Here is a 26584-nt window from a genome sequence, read left to right on the forward strand (position 1 = left end):
AGCATTTCAAATTTAATGTTCAATTTACCATTTTGCTGTGCAGTATATAGAAACTACATATGTAGCACACTACATATTCTTTAAATGTGTAGCCATATTTCAGTCTTATCCTGTACATGATTAGTTATTAACCATTTACTTGCTGAATTGACTTACATTAAATATTTTGCTTTTTTGATTTTTAATTTTATATTTTGTTGCCAGTAAGTTAATTATTATAATGAAAAAATTTTTCATATAATTTATTTGCTTCGTTCAATATATTAGTATAGGATAGTCATACGAATAAGTATATGTGGGTATACATGAATATCGCATTAGGGAATCTTTGTCTAATCATGCATATTGAATAAATTGTATCTGTAAAATTTCTTCAAGAAATTAACATGCAATTACTATGCATTTTTAATTGTATTATTTTAAAACTTTGTGATTTCCATAATAATGAACTGAAAGAAATCGGAAATTCCAGAAAACCTCTTTTATCGTAAAAAGTAAATGCCATGCCCCCCCCTTCTGGAAGCAAGTTACTAAAAAATATTTCACTCAAATAGTTGCTGAAGTAAATGATATATTCGGCAAAATATAGAAAAATAAGTAATGTAAACATTTTTATATCAATGTTCCCAACTGATGAAAAAAGGTAAATAATTAAATAGTAACTAATAAAATGCCTGATTAGTTCTCAGTATTTCTCACTTTCATGTTTATGCGTCTAACTTTAAATTGTCTTCCAATATCAGAATACTGAAATTAAATTATATTTGGTTTTAGGTTTCAAAAATGAAGATCTTATGCTGGAACATTATTCCAATAATACATCTGTAGTACTTTCTGGTATAGTTTTTGACAGCATTATAGAAAATGGGATTAATGATACAGAAAATATTAAATATAAAGTAAGTTTTTTTTTCTTTTAATTTCCTGTACTAATATATGTTTAACTAGTATTCCAGAAGCATTATTTTCATGCAAATATTAGGTACTTATTTAGGTTTTAGTATTAAAATGTAGAACTGTGTATTCTTGGATTTAAATGAATGTTCTATATTTTTAATTCATAGGTAAAAAGCAAAAAGTGCTTATATATATAATATGTATATAATAAAAATATTTTTCATATAATAACTAAGCAAGTGGTATACACGTTAATTAACTGAATTCATTTTCTTTTGTCAAGTTGTTTATGGTACCTTGTAATTTTGTAAAAAGTTAGTTTTATCTCTGTACAAATTAATATAATTTTTTATTGTCCCATTGTAGTTAATTGTATGATAAGATTTTATTCTGTTTTATGCTTTACAATAACTGTAACATAATGCTTAATAATAACTGTTACATAGTTTTAAATAACATACAACAACATATTTTGAGATAGATGGAGTAGATGTATTAAATAATACAAAATAAAAATATAGTTATTTATACAGGGTCTTGTTAAATCATTATAGTAACCTGCTGAGATCCATAGTATGCATTCCATGTAGGAAGTATTTAACCCTGCTAATGAAGGATGAGATTCAGTAAATTGGCAAAAGGTTGCAGTGTGTATCTCTGATATTGCAGACCATAATGTCAATCTAAGTTAGCGCAACATATGTTCATTAGAGATAAGATTAGACGAAACAAATAACCAAAGATGTACCTTAACAGTTTATTTAAAACCTCTGATGGGCAGTTCTGGCATAGTGTCAGGATGTATACAAAGTATGCAGTATTCAAGTAGCATCATCATGATGACAAATGCTATTGCAGTCCAAGAACACTGGCTTCTTGAATGAATATGTATGATCTGTAGCAATTAAGAGGTAACTACTTATATTCAGAATATTCTCTAAAGGAATCAAAAGTAAGGATTCAATGAAAATGTGTCTTAAACCATAGAACTGTCCTGACTAGCCATTTAGTGTCCAACAATTACATCTGGATATCTGTTTTCAGAGGTTATGCATTTTATTTGCCTCTGTTCATCGTCCCTGCAGTGTTCTTCAGTGAAAAGCTTGGTATTAAAAAATATAGATATTCCTAAGGTTACATATACAGGCTTAGTATTATCTCAGTATTATCTCTGACATCATGATTCTGGCCATAAAATACATAAACCTGGTTCCTACTGGCAGAAAGGACAACCTATGCTATCTCCATGGAGGTAGGAAGTTAGATGGAGTGGCCCTAAACCGGTTTCCCTTATACCCTACTTTGAAGCACTGGTGATTCCTTCTTTGGTGACCAAAGCATTGGGTAATTTACCATTGGATGTAAATATTTTGTACTTATATCGTAAATATGCATATAAATATATATATTTTCTTTTTCTACAATACTTCAGAGTCCTAACTATATGAAAACAATGCACTTTTAAACAACATTTCATTCTGAACGGAATTAAATGCTATATACTTTTTACAGAACAGTTTGCCCAGAATGGTTTAATTTGAATGAAATATTTTCACAAGTTTTTGTTAATTACATTAGAAAGAAATTTTAAGGTAATTCAATTTTATTTGATTAAGGAATACAAAAATTAAGATCAAAGTTTATTGTATTATTAATACTAAAATTATGCATTATTTCTTTTCTATTTATAGAGCTTCTTCCTAAAATACTTCCTCAGATATGACATGATTTTTTACCTTCTGCAGCATCTTTTAAATCGAAAAATTTATAATTAATGCTCTATTCGGTCCATTTCAAATTAGAGCACCTTTTATTGTAATAGCGAAATACTTTAAATAGTACTTAACTTTCTCTGAATATTTCTGAAAGGGAATAAAATAAGAAATATTTTTTTAATATTTTTTAACTTAAAATAACTTGTAACTGAGTTATTATAAAATGTAATGAAATAATTCTTTTAATTATACTTATTAGATTTTTTTTTACCCTTAATTTCAACAATACATATTCCAAAACTCTTCCTTATTACTTTCTTAAGTACGCATCTCATAGAAATTGCTTTACAATACCTTCTAACAGATTCCTTTCCAGTACGAAGAATTCTTGCTTAAATAGTTTTATAACGTATTTGTCAACAGGATGTCAATTTATGTTTACAATTCAATGTTAAGGATATTATATATTTAGATAATATTTATAGTCATTATAAATTTAGATGCATTTAATAACTGGATTTCTTCACAGTAACTTTCACAGTTGTTTATGAATGAATAAATCCTTCATTTCAAATACATTTATGAATAAATTAATAAATATTTACCTATTTTGTTAAAAGCAGATGCATGCTTTTTGTAAGCACTTGCATAAATACCCATATATATTTCATATTTTTCATTTCTGGCATGTGGAAGTCTTTACTTCTTTGCATTCACTATATTTTTCGAGTAAAATAATTTACACTAATTTTAAAAAGTGCATGTTACAATAATATGTGGATGTGAAAAAAAATTACTTTATTTAAAACATTTTGGCATTTGAAACATAAATAGTGAATACTGTATCAAGGGTATCGAAAGATGTAATTTTAAAGGTACGGTAAGGTTTTTTCATAACATTTTAAGCATAACGTTTTTGCTAAAATCTATATTTTTGTAGTTCAACAGCTTAGAATTTTATAAAACAAATTCACATTCAAAATCGCTGTTGTTAGTTATCGAAAAATAACCAAGATGTGATTTTTGTGTAAATGTCACTAAACTATACAAATTGCTATTATCCATGACACTAGTAATGTTTCTTTCATGCGGAAGTGTCCCCTTTTTTTATTTGTATGGAACCGTCGTGTGTCCAAATACTATCAGAGTGCTGTCAAGTGAGCTTCTGAATGTAAACAAAAAACACCCCATCTAGTGACTGAAGCTTTGGAGCAGTGCTTCACTTCTAATGCTGGTTTGGCCACTCCTTCCTTTTTTATCTCCATGGCTATCCCAGATGGTAGTGGCTCCGGCCATCTGAGTGGGCAGTGTAATGGCCAATGACAGATTCTTCAAAAGGCTATCTCTCTTGTCGTGGACTCCGTACCTCCAGGAGTGGTGACCCAAAGCTGGATCAGTGAGGGGTTGGCTTAAGGTGGCCGGATCAGTGATTTCAAATTTTCAAAACTCTGCCACTTGTGGATTTGAGATGTGCATGTGGTTTATGAGAAGTCAGTGAGATCTCATTTTTAGAAGCTTTTTGGTTTAATTTCCTGCTTCCTACTTAGTACAGAGGTATGGGATCAATCCATGTATCATTGCTATAAATTAGTGTTGGCAGAATGCATATCCTGAGATAACGTACTCTGTAAGGGAAAAAATGGCTCATTGAAGAAAGCAGTTCATAGATACTAGACCAGAGTCATGTTTTTGTACTACTGTAACGACTGATGGTGTTTTTGCAATGAGTCTCTAAAATAACCATATGTCTGCTCTTAGGCTCAATATGCTGTAGACGTGCCTTAGCTTTGGATGGCTAACTCTGTATCAGATAAATTTATCAAAGGTATATCTTTTTCCCCTTCCTTGAGAGGAAATTTTTCAGATTCCTGGTATCCCAAGAAAATTATATGAGTTTAAAAATACTCAGTGTTTATATTTTTGTGATTAAAATTAACTTGCAGTTAGTTAAGCAGCTAAAATAAATTTGTGAAATGATAATGCAAAATTAAGTATCTTTTAAAGTGAAACTTTCTTCTGTAAAATTCTATACTTACTTTTCTGAAGAAAACTTCAAACCTTTAAACTATAATGTTTTTTAAAAAATCTAAAAGTCAGTGCTTTTAGCAAAGATTAATTTTCAGTCTTCTAACATGTAACCTACTTGCAGAAAATGCTTGTTCTGTTTCAACGTGTATTATTCAAATGCTTTTTAGGATAATTATTGTGCTCATAATATTGAAAACTGTTGTCTTTGGAACTCCTTTTTCAGAAACAATGCATAAGCAATGTTTCTGATTTTGGAGAAAAGATTGTTTAAGTGTTGTTTTTCACTGAACCACCATTTTTTATTTACTGATCTACTCATAAGTTATGCACTTGAGAAATAGTACAAATTGCATATTTATCCACCCCCCCCCCAAAAAAAATATATATATATACATATATATGAAGTTTAAAAAAAATCAGTTCTGTTTCAAAAAGCATTATGCAGGACTGTCTTAATTTGTATCTCATTGGGGAGGAAAAATCAGCATTGGATTATTGATAACATAATCATCATAATAGACTTCAGTAATTCTGACTCTAAATATGTACAATTAGTGTTCAAACTCATCATTGTTTGGCACCTTGGGAATAAGATGGTTTCTCTTTTTATTACCAGTATTAAGGAATTATTGTTCATTGAAAGAAATTTATTCCTTCAAAATAACAAAAAGTAAAATTTTTCTCGGGAATTGAAAACAGCAAAAAACGTTTTCCTGGTAAAGAAAAGAAATTTTGTCAGAAAAAGAAATTCTAAATACAACTCATGTAATAATCCTGACAAACTATCTCTACTATGGTCTGTTGCATTTGAGGCTGAAACCAATATCAATTTCTCTGGACTATTATACTTGTAAGCATAAGCACAAAGTTCTCTCTTTATCTCTTTAAAAAAAAAAAAATCTGAGAGCTTTCAGATTTTACATTATGCCCAAAAGGGCATTTTTTTTTTTTACATTTTTGTGTTATCTGTATTTATTAAATGTTCTTTGCACTTAAACTATAAAATTCAATTCAACAGCAATACCACTGAATAATTTTAAAATGAGCATATCTTTAGAATTTCCAATACACAGTTTCGTGTGCTTTTTTCCCCCATACAGTTTTGCCACTGCTTGGTTTGAAATTATTGATCTTGTTTATCAAAAATTTGTTGAAGTGTTACAGAATGAAAAGGGGTAATAAAACAAGTTTCAAATTCCAAATTAGGGCTTCCAGATGCCCATATTCAGTGGAAGATTACGTTATTCAAAATTTGAAGGCTGTAGGTACCATTGTTTTATAACAAAGGGATAAACATTACATACATTTATGCAAATTCTTCATTATTTAATATATTTAAATATAACACATGGTGATAATGTTTGGTGGCAACAATTTGAAAAGTAAACCAACATTCAAAGTTTTCAATGCAAAATGCCAAAACAAAATTATAGTTCTTCTGGGCTTGCCCAGAAGGACTCTTAATTTGGGGTAAAAATTCTTTAAGCATCCCTTGCTGATGGTCATCATTATGCAGTTTAGTCTCTTAGCTTATGTTTTCTGGCCATGATAATAGTTATAACTGCATTCGTAGACAGCAAACAGCCTACTGTGCATGTTTTCAGTAGAGGACCTTGAAATGTACAGTGTAGGATCGCCTTACACATCACATGTTCACTGAGAAACAATCATAATAATATAACTTGATCCTGTATATAATACAAGCTATATCAGTAAAGTGGTGACAAACTTGCAGGAGAGATAGAGTATATGTAGATGATGGTTAATCACGTAGGAATGAATAGTTGGAAATGCTTTCCTGTCACAGTAGTTATTAGGGCTGTGGAGTCCGTAGGGAAAATGATCGACTCCGACTGCTGGAATTTTAAAGACTCTGACTCTCATTTCGACTCCTTCATATATATATGTGTAAACATATGGACATGGGTTACAGCTTACTTTTTTAATATAAAAAAAGTAATAGATGCTACAGAAAAATATTGATGTCATAGCAAATTATTTATATTAATTAGCATTTATTATGAAATGGAAAAACTGGCATTAGTTATTTCTAAGAAACAGCATAGCTTCAGCAAGATCTTCTTTGTTGGAGGACCATAGATCCAATTTGAAAAAGTTCAGAGCTGAGAAGAGCCTTTCCACACTGACTTGAGTAGGAGGAAGAGCTGTAACTGCTAGGGTTACTTCTTTTAACATTTCAGAATAGATTTTTATAACTTCTAAAGCAGGTGTCTTTCATGAGCAATCATATTTCTCTATTTCTTCAAAGGCCGTGTAGAAATCTTGTTTGTATTTTTTCATTTTCATATCTAAAAGCGCTTGGTTCTTTATTTTCATTCACTTTGCTGTAGCCTTTTCAATATTATCCAAAAATTTTTATCAAAATCTAATTCATCACTGAAAAAGGAAGATAGAGACTCAGTTGCAATGTCTGCAGTTTGACCGCCCTGATCTGAATATTTCAATTGTTCTGAAAATAATTTTATTCTCATTGAAAGTTCATAGATGGCTTTCTTTGCCTTCTTAATTTGTTCGTCATCCAATAAAATTCGGTGTTTTGGATCTACATATATTGAACCCAGCTAGATCTCATTGTCTAACAAACTAGTTTCTTTTTCCTTCATTGAAGAAATGATTCCTTCTGCAATTAACCCTCCATTTCAGAAAGAACAAACATCACATTCTTCCATTCTCACCTCCTGTTAATTCTTCAGATTGTAGGTTTTTTGTGGCTATATATGGTGTAGAAAGAAGAGTTTCCAATTCTGAAAGATCATTCCACAGCCTTTCCGTTAGTGAAACATTAGGGTTATCTACATCTTCTAAAAAAGTTCTTAATTCTAATAACCATTATATTATCAAATATGTACTTCCTCATTGCATTGCTTTATCAATAATTGCTCCTTTTCCTTCTCGCTTCCTAAGAATGGTGTCAGTTTTGGGAGTTCTTGCTGCTATTGCTGCTACTATATGTTTACTAATGAGATTTGTAACTAAATGAATCAGTTTAATCACTGATGGCAAATATCACATCCATCCTCTTCTCTTATATTTATTTATTAATATATCAATAAAATAGAAAATAACTATTTATTAATGTATATAGTTCATAAATAAAAATAATTACTCAGCTTGTCATTAATTTTTTTCAGTTCATTTTAATTTCATTTCAAATTCAAACTGTCCAACAGAAACTGAAGTCAGAGTCGCCCTGTTTTTAGCGACTCCAGCTCCGACTTCTTTTACCCCAAAATCTGCCCAGCTCCGATTCTGACTCTGACTCCTGGTAGTGACAGCACAAAATTCAAAAAAGAAAGGACATGAATGGGGTGAGAAAACATGTTTATTGTTCAGAGTACTACAATAACAATGAAAAAACAACGATCATCCTCAAAAAAGGTGTTCAAAATTACGACCCAGGCCATGATGCAGGAACTGTGTGTCATGCATCTTCCATTCGTGATGCAGGTCTTCCATGTGCCAGAGAAGTGAGCTCTGCATCAGGGTCCAGGGTTGTAATTTCGAACACCTTCTTTAATCATTGTTTGGTTTTGTTCTTATTTGGATGTTTCTGCTGCACTAAACATAATAAAACATGTTTTATCTCACTGTTTGTGTCCTTCCTTTATTCCATTTTGTGTCGTCACTACCGTGCCAGGAAAGCGTTTCCGAACATGCATTGCTATATGATTTCCCATCATCTAGGTATACTCTATCTCTCCTAAAAGTTTGTCACTGCTGTACTGATACACTCATTATAATCATTATACATATCATTATAATGAATCATTTTTAAAGTTAAACTATTTTAATGGTGAAATAAAACTCTTACTTGTCTATTAAAAACTCTTTATTAATTTTCATTTTCATAATTTCTAGGTACGGCCAAAAGCTGCAGAAGGTGGTAATTCTGCATTCAAAAATACATTAAAAACCTGGTTTACTGAGTACACATTTGCATTATTACCAGCATTAGGTCCCAGAAATAGATACTCTGCTTGGGGCGGTAGTCCTGGTGAGAAATTTAAATTTCTGTTCATAATTTTCATCTATGTTAAAATCTGGTGTTTCCTTTTTTCAGGTATTATTTTTAGTGTATTTTCTTTTTAATCCTAAATTATAAAACACGGATAAGAATTATAAAAAACTTCATGATTTTATAATTCTGATCTCAGTTTTTATAATCTTATCTCAGTTTCATAATTTTGGCATGTCTATGTATTAGTTTGTTGTGTTAACTAAAACTACAATTTTAAGTGTTTTAAGATAGATTAGGTTATTTTGTTGTCAAAATTTTGCTGCTGCCATTTCATCAACATTGTTTTCTTCTTTTATCAAACTGTAAAAATACATAGTTTCAGGTTTTTTAGAGATTTCTGAAAAAATGTCAAAGGAAACAAGACATTTTTCAGTTATTCTTGGTACATAAAATTATTGCATCATATTGGAAACAAAAACAGAAGGAATTGTATTATCTTTGATGTAGTAAATCCAGGCATCCTTTGATGTAGTAAATATTTAATCATAAATTTCTCTTCTTCTTCCCTGTGGAATCGTCTGATAGGAATACTTCTATCTGCCATGCTTTGTTTTGTAGAAACTATGAACACTAAATTTTGAGCAATGCAAGAAAGCCATGTGGGTGTATTATATTCTTTGAATATGATTCCAAGAAACATATTCTATTTCTTCTAGCACTTTTACTTTTTGAAGGATGTGGTCCTAAACTAAACTACAAAGCATTTCACTCATTTGCAATAAAAGGGTTAGAGATAAATAAAAATAAACCTGACCATGCTTTACAGTTATATCTCATACCCTGTGCTCATCTTCATGGGTTAATTTTTGATTTTTAAGATAACTAAACTTACTTTGCTTAAGATGATTAGCCTTAGATCGGCAAAGGCCTTTCCAATGCGAACCAGCTGGCCTGCCAACAGAGAAATGAAAAAAGCCTTTTAATATAATGAGCTCTTTGTGCATGTTGTTGGTAATCTTTTAATTTTTTTTTTAGTATAAAGGCTGAAAGGTTCTCAGTGATGAGATGGTTAAATGACTGATGGTTTCAGTCATGTTTCTTGACAAATGTTTAACCAGAAAATGTCTGGCTTTGGGGAGGGGGTGAGATAAATGCTTATCACGATAACCGAATGGAGTATCAGAATTAATTTAGGAGTTTGAAATAGTCAAAGCACTTTGTGTCCTTGCCCAAAGTCAGGTGCTGGACATTTACTATTTATCATTTATTTTAACACTGTGTGTGGGGACTGATAAGCTAAACATTTCCTCTCAAGAACACATAGAATTGTCTTAATTCTTTACAACAATGATTATTGCTCTTTAATTACAAGCAAAACAAAAGTTTCTGTTAAACAAGCAACCAATGCTATTTTCCTGTGTGTGAGAAAAGAATGTGAAGAATATTGGGCATCTAATTATAATAGACTCTTCCATAGTTGCAGCTCTAACAACATAGTTCGTTGACTTTTTGGAAGTTTTAATATTTTCATTTCAAATATTTAATCTTTTTATCCATTTATATTATATTTTAAATAAAAGTAATAATTTTATAATTTAAATTCTCTTTATAGGTTATATGTCTCAGGGATTTTTGACACTTCAACATGCTGTAGCCATGAGTTTGATACAAAACAGCCTCTCTAATTCTAGTGAAGACATTAAAAACATTATAAATGTAGAGATGTGTAGATATCCATATCCACCATATCTTGATGACAAATTTATTGTGGCTTTACAGTTATTTTTGCCTATGATTATTTGCTTTAGTTTTATTTATCCTGCTGTTAACATAGTGAAAAATTTGGTTATAGAAAAAGAAAAGAAGTTAAAGGTAAGTTTTCTAAGGTTAGTTATTCTAATTTCATACTTATACAATTAATAGTATGTCTATTGTTTATAAATTATTATGAAGCTCATATATGTGATCGACTAGTTAATAGTAAAACAACAATAATGGATTTTCACATTACGAAATATATTCCATTGAAAAGATATAGCAACAGTTATTTAAAATATTTTCTGCATTTTTAAACTTGTATACATCATTTTATAGCACCATTTATCAGACACTTCTAAACTTATTCAATAAATTTAATTTAATGATTTGATTTCACTGCAATGCACTGGCTGAAATGATAGCATGTGTCATTCTTTCTTGTATTCCTTCTTCATTTTATTGCATATATTTATTATTTGACACATGACAAACTTATCCATACTCACTCTATATATACCAGGTTTCCTGTAGCATGTATTTTCTTTTATTTGTCTTTCTTAATTTGATTTTGTTAAACTGAGTAACATGGCTTTCATCAAAACTTGTTCAGTATTCTAGTTGTTCCTTATTTGGATCATATAGGTGAATTAATTGCTATTGCTTTAGTAGGTGGGCTTCAGCTTTTGATAGGTTGCTGAAGTTTTGCCCTGAAGTTAATCACTGAAATTGTTAGCTTTTTACCATTTGCTGAACTGAAGATTCATACATGTCTGTCTTTGAAGACCGGAAGATAAAAACAGTTTTTAAACTCCATGAAAAATGTAAAAGATTCTTGTGATGACAATGGCAATCTCATCCATCCCAAACCAAAAAATTCATAAAATTCTGCACTTAAGACTGACAGACTTAGGATATTAAGCAAATATAAAAATCACTGGGCTTCCAGGATTGTGACTCCTTGAAGGGCTAGGACACTTCAGGATTGCCATACTTATACTCACAAAGAATGAGCCCTGAGGGCTTACACTCAGAAGGAAATGAACGAGAGAAAAATGGCTGATAAGCAGTAAATATATATATATATATTTCTGATATATATATATATATATATTTCTGATATATATATATATTTCTGAAATATATATATATATATATATATATTTCTGATTTATTTTCCACTCTTCTAATTTAGTACTTTTCCTGGTTTTCTTCTCTTGTGGTTTTCCTTTGCAGAATTTAGGGCTCAAAATGAGATGTTGTTATGTCCCTTTGTTTCTAGTTTCTCAAAGAGAGGAAACTGCGTACACATTTGCTGTGCATAATGATCCCTAAGACTAGAAAAGAGGCTCATGGTAGTTGAATGGGTGAGCTACTCTTCCAACATATTGCTTTGGGCTCTGCTTCAAATTGAATTGGCAGGCACTTAGCTATCAATTCACTGGGTCAATGACTTAGGGATAAGCTTTCAGAAGTTCCTGCCTTCAGGAAAGCTTACTATGGAGCTTCAGATTGCATATAGACCTGGTTAGGTCTAATGCAGGAATCTGCATCACCTTGTTGGACTATGTGGTGGATGGGGGCTACCAGGTCTGAATTTTTTTCTTCTTCAAACATGGCTGTCTCAAATAACCTTGCAGTTACTTCTGTAGACATGTCTCTTTTAAAAAAAATTGAAAACAAATGCAAGTGCTAATGTGATTCATCCAAAAATTTGCCTCATTTGGTTGTTATTAACAACCCAATAGGTGAATTTGTGAAGATGTAACCATTTTTTAATTCTTAAATATGTACAAGCATATGCTTGAGAATCAAAGCTCATGAAACTGCAGCAGTCTGGTAATCTTTTAATAAAAATAATATCTTCTAGTCATTCGGTAGCTGTTCTCGGTGTAACCAAATTTGGGAATCTGGTCGTTTGTGCTTTGGCTCACAGAACACTAAATTGCTGTCAATGAGTCATCGTAGAGTTATATCTTCTTTCCTTTTTGAAAGAGGAATTCATCTCGGAGATCTCCGATTAGAATGTCTGTGGTAGAAAGTGGATTAAGATGTGCAAAGATGGTCAGTTGATTGATACAAAATATTTGATCCTGACCTTCACTTCTACTTATTTGCTCAAATGCTTCAAGCCAGATATCTCCACTTCCCTGTAAGACTTAAAATCCCCAACACTATAAGCTGTTTCCAGTGCCAGCAATTTTGGCCACACAATCAGTTTCTCGGGGACCACACAATTGATGCCTGAGAAAACTTACATATGTGTGCTACTCTGTTGAGAATCATGACAGTGATTCTTACAGTATTGCACCACTGCATATAAACTGCAAAGAGGAATACACAGTTCTGACTCTTGTCTGTGTGAAAGTTACAAAAAGAAAAACATATGCTGAAGCTAGGAGACTAGTCTCTGAAACTCAGCTGTGCAAAAATATATCATTTGTTGTGGTCAAATTTGTCAGATCCCAAACTCTTGTTAGCAATTAAGAAAAAAAGCCATCTGCTACCATCCTAAAAATCATGATGATACCTATGAAGATATAGTGAACAATGTATCTATAGACTATGTAGTGGAAGCCATCGCGGAGATTATTATACCAGCAGATGAATCTTGTATTCCATTGTCATTTAAAGGATTTCTAAAATATCCTAAACCATGGTAAAACTGGCAATACCAAGCAACAACAGAGGAAAGCACGGGATAAATTTTGAGCAACAACAGAGGAAAGCACAGGATAAATTTTGCTGGCACCCTTTAAAAAAGACAAGGCAACTGCACGAACAGTCATGCAACAGCAAAGCCAGAGGAACTCTTATGTGTCTGAAATAACATTGTCTGTGTTGAGTAAATGAATATGGGAAAGAGTTAAAAAAGCATGTGGATTATGTAAAGACTACTCACTCTCCTTCCTGGAAAAAGATTGTCAAGTGATTAATATTACAGAGGTAATTGCGAGTATAATTTGTCAAGCATTTGCTGTCATCTCTAGTAACGTCAATTAACCACCAACATTTACTTAAGCATTGCTCAGAGGATATGCACTTTGCATTCAACTGTTCTAACTCAAAGCGATATAATGGTGATTTTACCATGCTTATTTTACTAGAGCTAAGGAGCACTTTGATGCAGACACATAGTCCAAGTTCAAATTCTGCCTTCTATTCTGAGTTCAGATGGTCTCAGTTATGAAATGCTGAAGCATCTGTAAGTCATTGACTGCTTTTCTCACTCTTCACAACTAAGTGTGGAAGAAGCATACCTTTCCCTGTGCATGGATGAAAGCTGTTATCATACCCATAGCTAAACTAAAAAAAGACTTGAAGTGCCCTATCAGCATTTTAAGCTGTATTTGCAGACTATTTGAAGAAAGGGTAAATTACCATTTAGTCTATTCTGTGTGGGGAAGGGCAATATAATTTTGCCTGAACAGAGTCGTTTCTGCAAAGACAGAATGACTATTGATTACTTGAATATTTATTTTGAACCATTGGTAACTGCTTTTGGAAACCTGCATCTTCGATCATAATTTCGAAATGTCGATAACTGCTTTTAGAGGTCGCCATTACAAAGCCTTTGTGAAAAAAAAATCTAGTTTCTATCAGAAATGTCTTATGACAAGACTTAGAGATATGGCATCCTGCTTTATCTTTATACTTGTATGGCAACTTGCCAACATTCGTGCAGTACAACATTCAGAATTTTTTGAGGGTGAAGGCTTTCCAAATAAGAATTGGCTTCATGTTATCATATGCTTTTTGAGATGTGATAACATGAACTTGTGTACTCGAGATGAGAGTGTGCCTCAAGATTTTGTCTTTAGTGTTACACTTTTTAGCTGAGAAATTATTTAACTATAAGAGAACTTCATCGTATGGTTTTAGTATCACTATATATGTTGATGACCTCCAGATAAGTTGACAAGTTATGGATATGAGATATACAGAGAGATAAATGCAGATTGCTCTTCACAGGATCTGGAAATGGTCAAACAAGCATGGATTTTTGTTTTAAAAAATCTAAGATGCTGAGATGTATCTTCTAGGGTGATCTCGGTGGAGTCCAAAATAAAGTTCTTAAAAGTAATGCGAGACTTAAAATTGACTTTTCTTTTTCACATCCTACAGAGGCTGTTCACATATTTTTTAGACGATGTATATTGTATTCACAAAACTAAATTACATAAAATTCTTGTGCTTTAAATGTTCTATTTGACATCCCTTATTCTGAACTATCTTTCGACACCGCAATTTCCAGGATAATAATGCCTTTTGAAGTGGCAGAAGAGGTATTCTATCTCGTTCCTCCTGAACAGCTTTCCAGAGTCCTGTTAGAGTTTTGGGACAATGTTTAAATAATGCAATTTTTAAAAGTCCAAAAGTACAAAAATCCATAGGTGACACATCAGGAGATTTAGTAGGGATATCAGTGAAGGGTATGGCTTTGATACCAGTTTTTTGTTCCATTTCTTTTAGGAAATGTACAGTGGATTTTGATGTGTGACTGCTAGCTTTGTCCTGATGGAGTCTCACAGATTGATGGCACTGTGGGTAAAGCGATGGTATTTCATTCAGAAAAATTGGCGATAAAATATGTTCCTGATAGTATTTGGAGTTAATCTTGACATTTTTTTGCACTCTCTTTATATTTAACTTGCCATTATAAGAAGAAAAACCAGCAACAATCATGATTCCCTTAGAAAAATTTTCTTTCAATTCTTTGAACCATGTACTTAAATTTTTTTCTCCCCTTTTATGATAATAAATGACTTTTTTTTGTTACAATCATTTAAATACACCCATGCTTCATCTATTGTGATAATTGTTTTCCATTTTTCTTTGGATAAGTGTTTCTCATATAGAATTCTGCAGCGTGTCCTGCGTTGAGCGATATGCTTTGGAAGAAGACGATGCACATTGCGTTTTTTCGCTTTCTTAAGATTTAAATCAACGTTTATCATTTTGTTTACAGTGGACACCGAGCATTTTAATGATTTTGCAACTGTCCTTTGACTAGAGGGATTTTCTTTTAACATTAAACAACATACCTTTGCAATAGTCGCAGATGTCCGTTATTTCCTTGGATACTTGTTTGGAATTTTTGTCCCACTTGAGGCTCCAATTTGATGTTTTTTTTTTTCCTTTCTTGTTGATGATATTACCTATCAACGCTTTAGATATCGCAAAACCATGACTCTCACATCGTTTTTGGATAACGAAGTATGCATATTTCTCTTCTGAAAGAGCGTAAATGTAGCCTTCGAACCACTGCTTTGTTAAATTCGCCATTTTGAATAAAAATAAAACTTTCAAGCCACAGACGATAATTTTGACTTTTAAAAACATAGTACAATTGCAATTACTTCTTTTGCAGGAAACGATTTTTTATTACTGCTTACCAAAATCGTCTAAAAAATGTGCGAACAGCCTCTGTATACCTGAGGAAGAAATCTTCAAATACGTTGAATCTTTTAAAACTCTTGGCGAACACTTCTGGATGCATATATTATTGCTCAAATGTTTGTTAGCTTTAGGATGGATTATGGCTGGATTATTTATGGTTTGGCACAGTGTTCAGTTTTACTTGCATTAGATTCTATTCACCATCAGTCTATGTGAAAAGGCTTCAGAGTTTTTCGTATGTCTCCAGTGCAGTCTGTATGTTATTTGTGATAAGCGATTACTTCAACTCAGGCGTGAATAGTTGTCTCTTTGCTGTTATTTCAATATACTATTAGCTCCTGATCACCCTAACAAAGTTACTTTGCTTGATAACAAATGCAAGCTTTTTAACTGAAGTTCAACTTCCTGCACACCTTTTTTCTCTTTAACTGTAGAATATTACATGATGGATATGAAGAGCCAAATAGTTAAGCATTTTGAAATTCCTTTAGAGAATAATGATTTGCATTCTTGATATATTCCAGAATCTTGGCAAAAAAGGTAATATATAGTTCACATATATGCAACTCTTCTTTGAGCACAGACCTAAATAACACTATAGTAGACCATATATATAGTAGGATCTAATGCAGTAGATCATTTTGCGGCATCATTTATTATTGAGAATTGCATGGAGGACAAAAGATTGCATAATGCATGCTCAATCCTCGTCTTGGAATTAACTGCTGTGTACTGTGCATTTAAGTATATATTTAAGGTATGCCACAGAAATTTTGTTATATATACCGACTTATTTAGACTTCTAAAAGCCTTAGGATCTTTTTCTGATGCACAAAATCCTATGGTAGTTGATCTTAACTTAACTCTTTCACATCGAAGTCGCCCGTAGCGCCCATTCATTCAGGCAACGGCAAACCGCCCCAACGCCTCGTTTATTTTCTACCTAGTTCTTTTCCCTCCATGCTAGTGTATGGCTCATTGGTTTCGCGAGTTGTTAAAAGACATGTCAATCATTCTTTTGAAGCAAATAAAGGAGAAATACGGAAAGCTATTGACTTTCGCAGGTGCAATCCGGCCCTAAGGTGAAACTGCACACAATGGATGAAACCGCAGGGGGAAAGGAAAACTATTCCAAGACAAATTCGTAAACACGGGCGTTTTCGATGTTTGTTGAAAACAGATTTGGTCGTCTCTCGATGCGAAAGAGTTAAAGAGCAGAGGATGACATATACTTTGCTGCTGATTATCAGGCATGTTGGTATAAAAGATAATGAGTTGGCAGACATTACAGCACAGTCTCTAGTTCATCTGTCTAACAGGCTCATTCTTTTTATAAGTGATATCAGTAAAGTCATCAGACATAGAATCGTGCACAAATGGTAGCAACTCTGGGACATTCAGCTAAATTATAAATTAAGAAGCTTGAAAACTAGAGTGGAATACTGGGAGAGTACTAGAAATCAAAGGGAGGAAATAATTTTAACCCGTCTGAAAATCACTCACTCATATCTGCCTCTTAAAAGTGGAATGTGAACCTATTTGCCCCAATTGTAATGTTGTTTTATTAGTTTGTCACTTATTAATTGTCCATATCTTTACTCTCTTCAACACAAGCATTTTAGCTACTGTGACTTGCCTCTTAATCAAATAATCAGAAGAGCTCAATACTAATTTATTTAAGTATGTGAAAGAGATGGTTCTTTGTTATTTAATTTGATTTAATTTTGAAGTTGTTCCTTGATATTTTAATTTAGCTCAGTAGTTCACAAACTTTTCTGAGTCGAGGCATGTTTTTTCAATTAAAATTCTACCATGGCTCCCTACCCTAAGTAAAATTATGACTAATTATAAGTATGAGATAAAAATAAATAAAGCTTGTATATCTTCATTATTTAAACATATCAGTAATATTTTCTAAATTGCCAAGTAATTTATTATAAATATATTAAGCATGCTTAAGAACTGTGTTACTTTCATTTTCAAGAATATATATTTGCTGTAGTTTACAATACATAAATTTAGTCTGAACTTAGAGGAAAAATAAAAATGAGCAAGAGAGATAAAAACAGCCGCCTAAAATCTTTGTTAGCGCAATAAAAGATAAATACATAAACAGTAAAATAAATGCATTAACAGTAGAAATAGGAATCGGGCTTATTTATTTGTCTATGGGAATTAATACAATCTACTTATGAAAAAGAATATCCTAAAGGAATTCCAAATTCCAACTAATTAATTGAGCAATTAATTAGTTGATCATATTGCATAAGAAGAAAATTATGAAAAAACAGCCGGCCAATACAACAGCCAAGAAGAGAGTCCATGACCAATCACATTGCTTTGCAACTTCAGCTACTACGCCATTGAATATGACCCAAAAAGGTGATTCTTTCTCCATCTCCAAACAGACTACCCTAAGTAAAATTATGACTTATTATAAGTATGAGATAAAAATAAATAAAGCTTGTTTATCTTCATTATTTAACATTTCTTGTTTATTTTATTAACATTAAATTAATTAAAGGACTTTCTTAAAGAAGCTGGCTTATATTCATTTACATACAGAAAAAACCATGTAAACCAAGCATGCAGTCAACCTATTTACTTGAGATTAAATCCATACTGAACTTCTAGTGGCTTTAACCACTTCCCTATTTTGAGCCTACCATACCAGCTCAAAACAGCAGAGGTATTTTTAAAAAATAAATACTTCCATACTTAAATTAAAATTTCATTAGTGTTTGTCATACTTTTGATTTCTGCTAGCTTTCAGAATTTAAATCAGAGAGCATATTTCTTTAAAGTTCTTTTTTTCTTCCCATTATGAAAGCCATTTTTTGAGTAGCAATCACTGAAAAATTCCAAATTTTGAAGTACATAATATTTTATTTTTACAAATAAAATCATTGGATTAAAAATTAATCCTGTTCCAACATTCCTGTATATTTATTGCTGATGGAAAAATTATTATACTTTTCAATGAAATTCTTTCTTCTAAATCAGGTAACGATGTGCAAAAATCCAAATATCTTTTATTTACATACTGGTGTAAAACATCTGAACATTCTTCAACGCTTGTTTTGTTGTATTTTAGAGACATGTGGTTTGCATCTGGTATTTTACCTTATAAATTTTTTTAATTAATTTAGGTATCCTTCTTTTATCAGGACCACATTCAGAAATGTATGTCTATCATATATGGATGGATGTATTTGCATATGCATGTATGTATGCGTTTGTGTATACACTCATAATCGTACATACATGCATACATACATTTCTGAATCAGTAACAGATGTGTACCCTCACTTATTGTTTTATTGATCACGTAATATATAATTAAATTGATATTTTTTTCTTAAGGAAGCAATGAAAATGATGGGATTAAGTAGGTGGTTACATTGGACTGCTTGGTACTTCAAGTATACTGTTCTTCTTTTTGTATCATGTGGCATAATTACGCTTTTGCTCTGTGTAAAATTTCATGAAGATATTGCTGTGATAAATGCAAGTGATCCATCAGTAATACTATTTTGGCTTCTCTTCTATTCCATGAGTACCATCTCTTTTTGTTTTCTCATCAGTACTTTATTTTCTAAAGGTTAGTATTCTCCCAGATATTGTTATTAACAATTACATCTATCGAGTTTGTTTCCATATTTTTAGAATAATGTTGATTAAAATGTTCTGAAAAAATTATTTGGAAACAACTCATTATTTTAAATGTTAGTTTATGTTTGATGTATCTAAGTATGTACTAAAATGCAAAAGTGAAAAAGTTTTGACTAAGTTATATTATTTCTCTTCCCAAAGAAAAGTATTTTTATTCTATAATTAGAAATCATAGAGAGAATCGTAGAAATACCATTTCTAAATGCAAAGTGAATAATGTTATTGTAATAAAGAAATATCTGCCTAGAAATGAACATTTGAAGAAAGTGTGCACTTTTACAGCCCTTTGAAATGGATTTCGTTGGTTTTATCAGAAAAGCTGCTGTCTGACAATTACATTATCTTTAAATAATATGTTACCAGTAGTAAACAAAAATAAACAAACAGAAAAAAGCAAACAAATAAGTTTTAAAATTTATATGTTATTTATTTATTTTTTATTAATTATTATTATTATTATTTAATCTAAGCATGTGGCTGAATTGTAAAGCAGGTTGTAAAATCCTTTATTAAAAAACTTATTAGAGGCTAATGACAGTATGCTGTGACTTTTAACAAAGCATGCATTTTCTGTTATTTGTCCTAAATAACTGTTAAAATTAAGGAAAGTTACAAAATATTAAAATTAATTTTCTGAATTATCAAAATAATTTTTGACTTTTATCTTTAAAGAAGAAATTTTATTACATTATTTACAGAACCTTCTCTGAGTACATGCTCATTATGATAAAACTACAAATCACATACTATATCCCTAAATTTACTGAAAAATCAACTTCCAAAAGTTTGTTGGGAAAAAAAGGACAGAAGAGGCCAGTGTTAACCCATGGGAAAGCGCGTGGGGTAGATTAAACCCCACGTACTTTCCCGCGGGTGTATCATACCACACCCCTACATAAAAGTGGAATATTCCTAACTTGTGAAACTGAAATTCTGTGCTGCATTCAGTAGCTGAGTTTCTAGTTGTGGTTGACTTTCAGAACCGCTTTTTCTTTGCCTGTGTGTTTCAGAAAAAGATTTATCGGTATTTTGTTGGAACTGGGGTATGACACACCCCACGCGCCTGTCCGCGTAAGTGTTTTTCTGACTGAATATTTAGTTCAGAAATTTATTTCTAGAGTGTAACAGTAAAAATTTCTACTCGCAAGTGATTTTAAAGTACTTGACATTAAATTCTTAAAAATTTCTAACCTCATTATGATAAAAAAGAATGACTCCCTATGGATTGGAGATGGAATGCCGTGAGATTTATTAGAAATATTTGAAAGCGATGAAGATTGCATTTCGGAAACTGAAGATGAAACTAGGAATATTTTCTACACTGTTTTGGTTTCAAAAAAGATAAAACATTAATTCCTGATGTACCTAAAAAAGGAAAAACTGTTATGCTTTCAACATTATATAACGATCATACTATAGATGATACTATTGGAGAAAATACAACGTCAGGAATTATACGTTTTTATGATATGACTAAAAGAGCAGTTGATACGGGGGATGAAATGTCAGCCAATTATTCAATTGCCAGAATAACAAGGAGGTTGCTCATGGTAAGTTTCTTTCCTGCACTGAATGTTGCTGTAATAAATGCTTGAATTATATTATATCCAACTGCTAATCCACCAACCAGAAACAGAAGTCTGTTTTTGAAGGACTTAGAATTACAATTAATGAAAAAAAGTATTGAACAAAGATCAGAGGTTAATGCTTTTCCAAGAAACTGACGTATTGCATGCAAAACAAAAGCAGAAGTTTCGATGAAGAATTAAAACGAATACATGAAATTCGAAACAACTAAGTATGAAAGATGTGATAAATTGCCCTCGCACCAAGGACAGAAGAACGTGAATGCAGTGTTTAAAATGTGAAAATATTCTGTGCCAAGAACACATAAATGTATTTCATTCAAAGTATAAAGAAATAAAATAAGCATTGTTTCTTTGAGATGCAATGAAACTTGGAGGCATGATGTTTATTTTTTTTATTATTATTATTTTCATTTGTCTTAATTTTAACTCTAAGATTATTTTGGAAATTAATTTTTTGAAACCCAATTATTATTCACGTATTTATAATACACGAGAACAAGAAAAACAGCTTTAAAACTAAATAAAACTATTTTTATCGCATTTTAAATATTGGGTTATGTGATACTCCACGTGCCCACTCTAGTAACTTTTCTTGGTGCAACTTCCGCCAGGTTAAATCTGTATTATTTATTCATATATTTCCAAAGCCTGTTGGTGTTTTATTGATTATCTGTTGTAGTGAATAAAAAAAGCATTTTTTAAATTCAGATCAGAATTTCTGGATGCATTAAGAAAAGTAGTAGAAGTACCTTTCCTAGTTTTGAGAAACATTAAAATTTTTGTCTTTTTATATTATAAATCACCTAAAATAGCAGCCAGAGAAAGCCCATTAAATAGAACATTTAAAAAATAATATAGTGTAAAACATGTGTTCTAAAATGTGCAAACAAGCTCTATTTTTTAATCTGTTGCAGTTCTGGGTTTTTCCTTCTTATTTGCTATTTAGAGTGTATTTATGATTTCTTTCATTTCATCTCTAGACTATCTAAAAAATTAAGATAAGTATTTGCAAGAAATCGTAAGAACTAATTTAGTTGTTGTATGTTTCTAAAACTTTGGCTGGTATAAATTTTCATATATTATTTTTTTCATAAACATTTTAGAGTATTTTTATTAGAAAATAAGATGCTATAAAACAAAATTGTAAGTTAATATTTCTTGTAAATTTTTGCTTCAATATAGCAACAGAAAAATATGATTTTATATGTTCTGCAGTTAGCTGTACAGTAATCACTATGAAATAGTTATTTTTGTGATTAAATAAAACAAATGAAATCTTTTCTCAGTTAGAATACTGAGAAAAAGTTTCATTTGTTTTATTGAAAAATTCACTATTTTTATATATGCAGTAGTTTTGATAATGTCAGATATCTGCAAATGTTATTTTTTTAGCATGAAAACTTCAAAATAATGAAATTAGCTTGACTAATAAACTGAAAAAGTCTTAAAACTTGCATAAATACACTTATTTTGCTTGCCAGTTTTTTGGTGAGAATTTCCATTGAAAACATGGCCATGGAACATTTTATGGTCAAACGAGGTTGATTTTTTTCTTGAAGAAGCAATGAATACTTAGAACTGTCCTTTATGGAAGATTGCAAGTTCCAATGTTATGTATGAAAAACTGCATTCAGATTATTACTGTATAGTGTGGTTTTTACTGCTGACTTTGTTCTATACCCTTTTTTTCAGAGGGAGCACAATAGCACTCTTTTAGGCCATAAAAGGTATACCATCATGAGTACTCATTGCTGTAAACTTATGCAGCAACAGGTCATTCCTGCCTTATAAGAACAAGAATGTTTAGAGATTACTGTCTTCGTGCACGATGATGCAACACTGTTGGCTCCTAAGTGACAGAACTGCTTTGTGCTCCATGTCTCCAGACTTGAATCCATGCGATTTTTGGTGGTGGGGATGCCTGAAAGATCCTGTTTATAAAGAAGGCAGACACTATCTAAATTAAGTGAAAGCATAATAGGTCATGTTATTGGCATTTCTGAAGAAATTCTTCATGTTACTATTGAATAAGGCTGCAATATGCTTTGAACATATGATGATACAAATGGAGCATGCACTCAAATTAAATTAAAGTTTCATTGTTCTAGTTCTTTATACTCCATCTTTTATCCTGGTGATAAAAATTTGAAATATTATTTTTATTGCAGTTTTCTTTTCTCAATGGTCCTCTTAGAGTATATACCAAATTTTAAAAAATGCATCGAACATAACAGGCTCTACATAGATCTGAGTAGTGTCACTTTAATTATAACTACCCTGTTATTTTGTATTATAGATACCATTAATAAATGCATAGTTATATGAGATGCATTTTCCCGAAGTGTAGTAATATTTTTGCTTTACAAATTTTTGACAGTAAATAGTTACACCTTTTTCCTGCTGGGTCTGATGCATAATTTTGGAAATGCATTTGTAAATACCTTTTATGATCTTGTAAAATCCTGACATGAACATTTTCCCTGTAATTTTATTAAGAGTACTAATTTTGTTAAAATAAGGACTTTTATTTTTTTAAATAAATGTTATGAGAAAAATTATATATATTAAAAAAATTAATATCCTGCTATGTTTAAATACACAAGATGCTCTAAAAGAAGGAAATAAAACTGCATGAGGAAAACAATAATTACATAAGGTACAAAAATAAGCAATTTCAAAATTATTGCTGATCACAAAAGCACTATGAAAACATATTTCCTTTAAAATTAATATAAAGATATATATTTATTTAAAATCCTGCTCTTGAAATATCAGTTTAAATGCTAATAATTTTTTAAAAAACATACTTACACATAAAATAAGGTTTCAAGTGAAGGTTTTCAAAAGGCAATATTCAAGCAAAGGCTGTTGCTAAGAATTAAATACATAGCCATATTGCACTTTTCCCAAGATATGCATAGACAGAAGATGTGCATAAATGCAATAATCTCTCTATGTATGTTTAGATTTCTACTCTCATTTTTTCCTACTTAAAATATAAAACTTCACAGTAGTTCAGTCAAAAGACTTTCAAACATTCTTCATAATGAAATAGCAAATAAAGTGGCTAAAGAAGCTTTAAATAGTATAAATATAGAAAGGCTTGTACACTGGCCATGATTGTAGCTTAAAAAATGCTTAAAAAGAAAAGATCATAGCTTAAAAAGAAACTTAAAACTTTATTAGAAATTTGTTACAAATTGCAAGAGAACAAGAATAACAGAAAACATGATAGATAAGTATTTGATTATATTCCAAAAAACTGATCTTAAATGCTAGATTTCTGCATCTCAGATTTCTAGATTTATTGTAAAATATGATCCCTTCTCAATATTTTATTATAATAATGATAGCACTAACATGGAGCACTTTTATTTGTTGAGATAAAATAACATAGAGCTAACTTCTGTTAGTACTTACTCTATATTAGCATGTACTAGAGCATTTTTATTTGTAGCTCTTCAGAACATTAAAAATAAAGTTGCATGTTAATAAACAGTGTCATTTAAAATTATTAAATTATAATATTAATGCATTTCAAAAGCTTATTTTTAAAAAAGATGCCTTCAAAAAATATGCAAAATTATGGACTTGCTATCTACATTAATGAACAATGCTTGCTAATCAACATAGTATCAGTTATCTTTTACTTACACTATACTACTTAGTTTAAATTTAAATATTTAATGTATATTGAAATAGCTTTGTTTCAAAAATACAAATCCCATCAGACACTTTTATATCTAATGTATGAAATTATATATCTGTGATCATTTCTCTGAAAATGATATGTTATGGGTATTTATTAAATGTCCAAATTATGCATCTAAGGTAATTTTAAATTGCTATGAAAGGAGTGGAACATAAATAGCTGGTTGTGATTGGGATATTTAATAAAGATTTCTGGTTGTATGGTCTACATGCTTTTTTAATATAACTTTCAAAATAAGTTTATATCTTTTTTGTCCTCATTAAAATTTTAAATCCATTATTTTTTTTAGCCAATTCATCTGCAGCCGGAGCTGGGGTCATATTTTTCTTAACCTTTGTGCCATATTTTTTCATATTACCAAGATATAACACAATGACTTATGTTGAGAAATTGATGTCATGTTTGCTTCCAAATTTAGGAATTGCTATGAGTTCCATTGTTCTTTCTGTTGCAGAAGGATCTGGTAATGTTGTTTTATGTTACTTTCATTACATTTTAACAAATTAATTTATTACTAATATTTTTAATTAGAACTTACTATATTTTTTACTATTAAAAAAATACTCATTTTCAGTATATTTTACAAAACTCTAATCAAATTTTATTAAAAGTGTAAATTTTTTTAAAGATTTTCTTGAGAAGAAAAGCAAAGTCTCCTTTCCTAAAATATTATCTTGGAGATCATTTTTAAATATATGTCTATTAAATAGGAATTTGCTATTTTAACTTGATTCAGTTTCAGTGTAATTCATTGCTGTAGTAGTTTGTTTTGTAATTCGTGCTTTAAAACTGAGCCAATGGCTCAATTCAGCATTAACACACAAATTTTAAAATTGTTTTGGAATTATAATTATTATCAAAGATTAATTAGTGATTATAACTAATCATACAATTACAAAATGTTGCTTCCATTCCATGTGAACAGGCAACACAGTTGTAAATCTGTAGAAATAAATTTGGTCTTCTTGCCTTAATAAAATATTTAGTAATGTGTTTCATTAATTTTAAAATTTGTCTGAAAAAAGGGAATATTTCTTAGTGCAAAATCCTTAAAATTCATATTGTGATTAAAAAGTTTGAAATAACTTTTTTTAACCATGTTGTGTAATAATACGGTTAAAAAGCAATTTTGTATGTATACTTTTATTGTATTAAAAATTAAGTAAGTTTATTTATTATAAAAAAGTGTTATATATAAATATATATAAGTATAGTATGTTTTATAGTTTATGATGATAAAATTTACTGAAAGAAAATAATTTTTAATATGAATTTTAAGTAAAGTTTGAGAAAATTTAATTATTTAATAGAAAGAAAAATTAAATTCTATGTTTATTGCTAAATAATATGATGATCTCAGTTTAATGATGAAAGATGTCATTGTCTATTCATACTTTGGTACTTTTTCATTTCGCTGGTGCAGGCGATAAAGTTGCCAATAATGGTACAACTGATGCCAAACGGATTATCCTCACTGGTAACCTTTTATGCCTCATTTTTAAACAAGTTGCAGCCATTTCTCATCAGATTGATTGTTTGTTTCAATACTGGCATACAATTACATAGAAGTTTTACTAGATAGTTCAGTTTTATGCCCTAAGGCCATTCGACTTAATTAAGTCAATTGGGATGCAATCACACTGCTCACCCGAAGACGAAAACATAGAAAAGGCAAAATCAATCATCAATTTTAATGAGAATGCACTAGCAAAATAAAGCACTTCGGTTTTACATAATTTCTGAGTAAGCTATTCATATGAATTGAAATAATTCTTGCATTTAAACTTGTATTCTAAATTAAGATTTAACTTGAAATTAATGTAGATAATTACTGAGA

At 30.7% G+C, this 26584-nt stretch overlaps 1 protein-coding gene across 2 annotated transcripts in view; it reads left to right on the forward strand.

The window, feature by feature from the left end:
- LOC118182990 (phospholipid-transporting ATPase ABCA3-like) overlaps positions 1-26584 on the forward strand; it is a 114614-nt gene that overhangs the window by 6796 nt on the left and 81234 nt on the right. For both annotated transcript variants that reach the window (XM_035352388.2, XM_035352394.2), the window contains 5 exons: positions 775-899; positions 8520-8655; positions 10232-10491; positions 19138-19375; positions 25037-25210. In XM_035352388.2, coding sequence (XP_035208279.2) covers positions 775-899; positions 8520-8655; positions 10232-10491; positions 19138-19375; positions 25037-25210 — 933 coding nt within the window. The remainder of the gene's footprint in view (positions 1-774; positions 900-8519; positions 8656-10231; positions 10492-19137; positions 19376-25036; positions 25211-26584) is intronic.

This window comes from Stegodyphus dumicola, chromosome 10 (assembly GCF_044657685.1).
Source record: "Stegodyphus dumicola isolate Sdum_Otavi_A_Nest chromosome 10, ASM4465768v1".
NCBI lineage: Eukaryota > Metazoa > Arthropoda > Arachnida > Araneae > Eresidae > Stegodyphus > Stegodyphus dumicola.